The following is a 7,262-nucleotide window of genomic DNA, read 5'->3' on the forward strand; positions in this document are numbered from 1 at the left end:
AGATGGAGTGCATCTTGCAAGCATCCTCCAGCCCAGCCACCCCGCGGGCCAGGGGGAGGGAGCCAGGCGGGCGCAGCGGCCCGCCCCGCCGTCTTCCCCCTCCCCCCGCGCCAGGGAGCCGCTATGGTGCGCTCCGGCCAGCTGTGCGCCGGCTAGTGAGGCGCCAGCCTGTGGGTGCTGCCGGGGGCGGCGGGGCGGAGGGGGCGCACAGCTGGCGGCGGCGCGCTCCAGCCCAGCCACCCCGCGGGCCAGGGGGAGGGAGCCAGGCGGGCGCAGCGGCCCGCCCCGCCGTCTTCCCCCTCCCCCCGCGCCAGGGAGCCGCTATGGTGCGCTCCGGCCAGCTGTGCGCCGGCTAGTGAGGCGCCAGCCTGTGGGTGCTGCCGGGGGCGGCGGGGCGGAGGGGGCGCACAGCTGGCGGCGGCGCGCGGGCCCATGGTGCTCTGCTCACGGCTGGGGGCGAAGGTGACAGCAGGATCGCTAGGGGCTGGCGCTGCTCGGCGGCTCCCGGCCGTGTTCCCCAGTCCTTGTGCGCGGCGGCCCTGCCTTCGACCCCGTGTCCCCGCGGGCTGGAGCTCGAGGAGGACCCGGCGGCCGCGCGATTACTGGAGGCGGCCGGCTGGATGCTAGACCTGCTCGGACCGGGTGGAGGACCGCGGCTGTCGACTCTGGGACACCGATCGCCTAGCCGACTAGCCGGACAGCGCTGGCCATGGCCTCCAACTTTAACGACATAGTCAAGCAAGGCTACGTGAAAATCCGCAGCAGGAAGCTAGGGGTGAGTGGCTCTCTTGGATTTCTCCTTCCCTTGCACGCGTGTGGCCCGGCTGGCTGCTGGGGATGGGGGCGGGGAGAGGTGACCCGCGTGAGGACAGGGGTAGCCGGCCTCCCCGCGGACACTCCGCTTGTTGCTTGAATGGAAAAGCGCTCCGCACCTGCCTGGGGGATTCTGCAGGCTGAGCTAAGGGCTTGGAAGCGCCTTGAGTCTTCATCCTCAAGTGCGCCAGGGGTGTCATGACCAAAGTCCAGCAGACCACAGGGATCTGTAGTTCCAAGATATTTGAGCCGCGGAGATTTATTATACTCGGTGCTACCCTCAGCGATTTCCCTCAAAGTATGAGCCTCTAGGGAGAACTGCTGTGTGCTGATGACCCGGTGTAGTGGATGTCTTTCTCTGTGTGTTTAGAATCACCATTTTTTTCTGGTCCTCCTTTCCCCAAGCCCATTTCGAAATTCTCTTTGATGCCTCCCTCATCAGCTCAGCACGTCAATGTCTATAGCAAGAGACTTTAACGTAGCCTTATCATTTGCCCACTGGCGGGCTGCTTCTCCTGGTTAAGTGATCCCGACCAGTGTACCTGCTCCCGCCCGCCCATGTGCAGGCAAGTGTGTGTTATTGAACTCGCTCGCCGCTGTAGGAGAGTCAGTGGCTGCAAAGTTTATGAAAACCTACTTCTTGGGAGACGCTTGATCTGACTTGGGAGATTAAACAGTACAGACCTAGGAGGCGGCGACAGAACTTCTCTGGTGACCAAATGGGGATGAAGGAGAGATGCGCAGGCTGACTGTCCTGAAAGGACCTGGGGTGTAGATAGGAGAGATAGGAAGAGAAAGAAGGGCGGCCACCTGGTGGAAGAGCGGTCCAGACTGGGCAGATGCGCAGGGGCGGAGAACTAACTAGCAGGAGATGCTTGCCTCCCCCAGGGTGATGTGTAGGGCGACAGCCCAGATTTACTGGGGCGGGCCAGTCCAGAAAAGGAAAGGGAAACTCGGTGTGCTCTAGAAAGTAAGGATTTACCTATTTCCTAGGCTGTCTCTGTCTTCCTGGATTGAAAAGTTTCAGTCTTGAGATGCTTTATGAACCAGGGTGCAAAGTGACCTGGAGCTGGATCATTCCCTGAATTTTCTACTGAGTGGCTGAATATTTCCTTTTGGAGATAAAGGAAAAGAATGAACGGGAGAAACATTAATTTTCACATAAAAGAAATGTACCTTTGGATAACTGAACAAAGCAGAAAGAGAAAGGATGATCCAGCACCTAGAAGTGGCTTGTGGACAGGAAGTAGGGGCAGGTGATGGTGATAGCAAGCTTCCTAGTATGTTGGCTATGCTGGCTTTCTCACTGAAGGCACAGACTCGACTCCACAGGCACAAGGGACCCATTCTTAAACTTCAGCAGATTAGTAAATCTGGGACGCTTAAAATACAAATAATACAAAGCTAGGGACAACAGAGACACTTTCCCCAGCATAGACCAGTGGATGTGTCCCACTCAGGGAAGAGAATGAGGGTACTGGGTTCAGACAGACAGCCAGGTTTCAAGGGCTTTTCCTGAGTAGAAGACTATGCCTCATTTTTTTTTTTTCCAGAGATAAGGGCTGAGAGGTTTGAAAACCTTTGGTTTTCCACAGGGCCAGTTGTTCTTCGAGGCCTAGACACACAGTGCCTATCTGCCACTCCACACAGCCAAGAATGGTAGTGTGGAATTTTAGTTGGAGAGACCTTTTTAATCTGACCTTTGATGTCCTTTGCTACCAGACACTGTGCTCACACCTCATTCTGCCCTTCAGTCCTCAAGAAGTCCCAGTGTTGTCTGAGTTTTCTAAATGTCTAAAGTAACAGAGGAATTAAGACCCTTTCCCCCATTCTTGTGAGATATTTCAATTTTAACAGTCACTGAAAAGGTGACTGAATAGCTGAGATTCCCCTTCTTGGGCTCCCTAGGTTTCTTCCCTCTATGTAAGCTATCCAGAATTCCATACAATAAAACCTGGATATGTAGCCAAGTTAAAAGATATAACCTTCAAGTGCTTTTTGGGTAATGACACATTAATAGCCTGTGAAATGTCATTCCAGATCACCATTTCCTCCTAACCATGTGTGCACATGCATATTTACAGAAAAGCCTCTTTGGCTAAATTCACAATTTATTTTGATTTAAGCCTTTGTAAAGGACAGCCTTTTTAGGAAACAACAGAAGTGTGTTTATATGTAAATTATTTTTATCTTCCATTTCTTTTCTGTGTGAGGAATGCGGACTTCAATGTTTAATGTTAAAACCCTTTTAATTTTTAAATATTCCTAACTATGTTAGAGAACATTATTTATTAAAGAAACTTTAGGTTTTTTTTCTCTCAAAATCTTTTAATATTCAAAAGAAAAAATTCAAATGACAGTTTTAAAAGGTCAGTTCTGTCTGTGACATTTCATAAGTTAGGTGGTTCCCATGAGATAGTAAAACCTTAAGTAAATATTGCATTATATGTCCTAAAGAACTAAAATATATCATCATTCCCAAATCATAGAAATAAGAATAATTTAGGTGATATTTATTATCATAATTAATATTCTATATTACTAATTTAAGGACCCAAAACAACACACTTTTCCAAATAATTTTATCTTCTTTCAAAAGATTTAAGAGCAAACTGATATATAGCACAAACTACCTGCTGAATACTATTCTAAATACTTGAGGTTTGATAACTTACACTTTACCATCTTTTAGGGAAGCCTTTATACCATTACCTTCATTTTATGGATAAAGATATCCTTATCAAGATAAAGATACCAAAGTCATGTGGGAGGCAGGTAACTCTCATGTCTGGGAATTCTCAGCAGTTTATCTCCAGTGTCTATGCTTCTAGCCCTAGTGCCATTCATTCAGTATGACTAACTCTGGCATGAGGCCTGTGTCCACAAATCTTAGAGCTTGGAAATGGCATCACTTCAGGGTACATATGCTTTACATGTGCAGCATATATTATTTGCCTATATATGTATATAAACCAAGCCATTCACACATATAAATGCCTACCAACGGGTGTAGTTATGTATATTATTGGATTCAACCCTGTGTTAATGTTGACTTGAATTCCCACACTTTCTACAAATACAAGGTCTCTATATTTTACTATTCTTTTTGATATCAGAAATAAACTTTTCTATTGTTAACCCTATTTATTTTTAAATTTCACTATTTTCCTTGGGTAAACAATTTCCTGATATACATTCCCCAACTTGAAGTGAAATTTTATGTGATTAAGATAATATTATTTATATATATGTTCATGATATACTTTTACATTTAAATCCATTATTTTTATTGCAATCTATAGTACTTATGTGTTAATACCGTAATTCTGGAAATCTGTTAACTTGTCTTTTTAAACTTACATGTGTGTACTGCATTTAATGCTTTCTTAGAAACTTTATTTTCCATTCCCTAAATTGTTTTTTGGTGTTTTGGAGGCCCAAACAATCTATTTTTTACAATATTTTATTTATTATTATTTTTTATTATATGTGTATGAGTGTATTACCTGCCTGTATGTAAGTGCACTCGTGTCTTGCAATGCCTGAGGAGGTCAGAAGAGAGCATCAGATTTCCCTGGAACTGGAGTTAGAATGGTTGTTAGCCTCCATGAGGGTGCTGGGAATCAAACCCCGGTCCTCTGCAGGAGCAGCCAATGTTCTTAAATGCTGAGCCATCTATCTCTCCAGCCCCAAACAAATTGTCTTTAACTCTAGCAATAGATGATGTTTCTTGCGTGGTTTGTAATTGTGAACAGAAGTCACTTTCAGAAATCAAATTTTATGATATTCTGTTGAAAAATGGCTTGTGTAATGGGCCACTGGCAACCTTGATACCTGTGACATATAAACAAATTTCAAGATGAAATGTTCCAATGTACCATTTACTCCCTGTAAATGAGGGCTTACTATTGTCCTGAAGGAGGGAAGTACAGTGTTTCTTGCTCTCTAGGCAAATTGGTTGCACATTATAATGGTTGGCTGGCTTTTGCCTTGTTTCTTAGCGGACAATCTGCTGTAACCTGTTGACTCTTGATCCTTAACCATTCACTTGGGAAAAGCAATTATAAAGAAAAACTGTGACAGCTTTGATATTTGTATCAATTCATCAATCATCTTTCCTTCAATTTAGGAAGATTATTAATTGTTAACATGGTTGTTGTTAATATAATATCAGTTTGAGACAGCATCTCATATATCCCAGTTTGATCTAACATCATTACTGAGGATGACCTTGAAATTCTGATTCTCCTGCCTCCACCTCAGGGGAATTGGTATGACTGGCATGCACTAACATGCCACCTTTATGCAGTGCTCAGGATCAATCCTAAGGTTTGGTGAATGTCAGGCAAGAACTCTTCCAACTGAGATACATTCCCAGCCCACAAAAAAAATAAAATAACATCATTCTCTCAAACTTCTCTATCTCTCTTTACAAATGTTTATTAAATCATTGAATTTTCATTTTTAAAGTGTGAAGACATAACTTTTATGGTCATTTATTTAAATTCTGTACTAAATTTCATTATTTCATATCTATGTATATATTTCCTTTGGCAATGCTTCAGTGTCCTTACAACTGTCTCAGCCACCTTTCTGTTGAACAATTGATATCATAAATGTTTGTTTGTTGGGAAAATGATACTTGAAAACAATGCTTTTATTTTATAAAACTAAAAGTATGCTGATGAATATTGTTTATCGCTAAGCCTTATCTATTTTCTCATAATCTCTGATGGGTTAAATCTAAGTAAACAAAACCTGGATTACATAATATCTGATTTCTTCTTGATTTGTAGCTAAACTAAGAAACTAGTCACTGAAGCTCTTAGTGATTAAATATCTTGCTTATTGACTCTGTAAATTTATAAAAGCATATACAGCATTACAGAGGTGATATCAGTCATCTTCATCAACATTACTGAATTTATATTGCTATGATTTGACTAATTGTAGACTCAGAACTCACATTACAGTATTTAAGGAATTTTATCTAATTAGAGTATGAGGATCCCTAATCAGATGCCCCAAGTCAGAAATTCTACAAGATCCAAAACTTTTTGATTGCCAGTAGAACAACAGAAATTCCATGTAACCCCATGTTATGAATATCCTTCAAAATGCATTCAAAAAATGCTGTGTAAAATTCTTCTGAGTATGGGTATATGATGTATATGTCCCTGGATAGGGCTCCTGTATTAAATGTCACCCACTAATGGTTCAGGGACCCCTTCAGAAGAGCAGTTTAGAAAGATTGTAAGGGCCAGGGTTTATGCATGAACATAAGGAAACAGAGGCCTTCAGACCTCTGGAAACTTGCTTATATGAACTTGCAACAGTGGTGACAGCTTGCACAAGACCCAGGCTGACCCATTCAGACAAAAATTCAGCATAAAACTGGGGAAATGGGCAACAGGATCCAACCTTAGTGGAGGAACTATTGGCAACTGATTATTGTGGGGTTAGGAAGAATTGATTTTTTTTAAGGGAGTGACCTTAGATAGGTTAACCAGACTCCAGTGGATTAACTTGCATAAAGGGATATCCGGGTACAAATGCTTGACCGGATAGACCTTAACATAGGTGACAGAATGCACAACATCCAGTGGGGGAGGCAGGGGCTTTGAGGGGTACAGAACTTAATTTGATTAAGATCTATTATAGGAATTGCACAAAAACTCAGTAAAATATACTTCAAATATGTAAATGAAACAGAAATAAATTTTCAGGTTAAATGTGGGTCCCTTTCATAAGATACCTTATTATGTATATACCAATATTCCAAAATATGAAAAAATTAACTCTGAAAAAATTTGGGTTCCAAGCATTTCATAATAAATATTCAACTTATACACAAAAGTAACTATTCACAATTACATTTTACACAGGCAATACAATACTGTATTTAGAACATTATTCTATACTTTATTTAATATCTGGAGAGTGATTCATATTGGTATCTGGGGCGGTCCCAAAGAGTGTTTTAAGATATTATGATGTGTGTATGTATATCTGCAAATTCAACAAACAATAAAATGATCATGAAGTTCCTACAGTTTATCAAATGGAATATACTGGCATGTGCGGCTATATGTGGCTATGTGTGTATTACAAAGTGGCGTTGTATTGGGCCACTGCTACTCACAATAAACTCTTTTGTGCTGTGCAGCACATTGGGTCAATTATAATCAGTTTCCCAGTTTGGTTGTAGGGGAAGACAGAATGTAGAGAAAAATGCTTGAAATGTTTTAAATAACCGCTAGTTTTTGAAGCTGAGCATCAATACACTACTTTCATTTTTTACATAGTCTCCATTTTTACAACGGTAAACTCTGAATTCATCTACCTTTTGCTTACTTAGTCTCCTTAATTAAAACTTGGAGAAATCCCCAGTCCTGGCTTAATAACTCCTAATGTCCATTCTGCAAACACAGAGTTCCCCTACAACCAAA

The 7,262-nt window shown here is 42.4% G+C and overlaps 1 protein-coding gene across 1 annotated transcript in view; it reads left to right on the top strand.

The window, feature by feature from the left end:
• The first annotated feature begins 317 nt into the window (after positions 1-317).
• Dok6 (docking protein 6) overlaps positions 318-7,262 on the top strand; it is a 523,930-nt gene continuing 516,985 nt past the window's right edge. Inside the window, exon 1 of the mRNA XM_008824928.2 lies at positions 318-775. Within this exon, the coding sequence (XP_008823150.1) occupies positions 710-775 (66 nt within the window). The 5' untranslated portion in view covers positions 318-709. The remainder of the gene's footprint in view (positions 776-7,262) is intronic.

This window comes from Nannospalax galili, unplaced genomic scaffold (assembly GCF_000622305.1).
Source record: "Nannospalax galili isolate Female #2095 unplaced genomic scaffold, S.galili_v1.0 scaffold709, whole genome shotgun sequence".
NCBI classification, from domain to species: Eukaryota; Metazoa; Chordata; class Mammalia; order Rodentia; family Spalacidae; genus Nannospalax; species Nannospalax galili.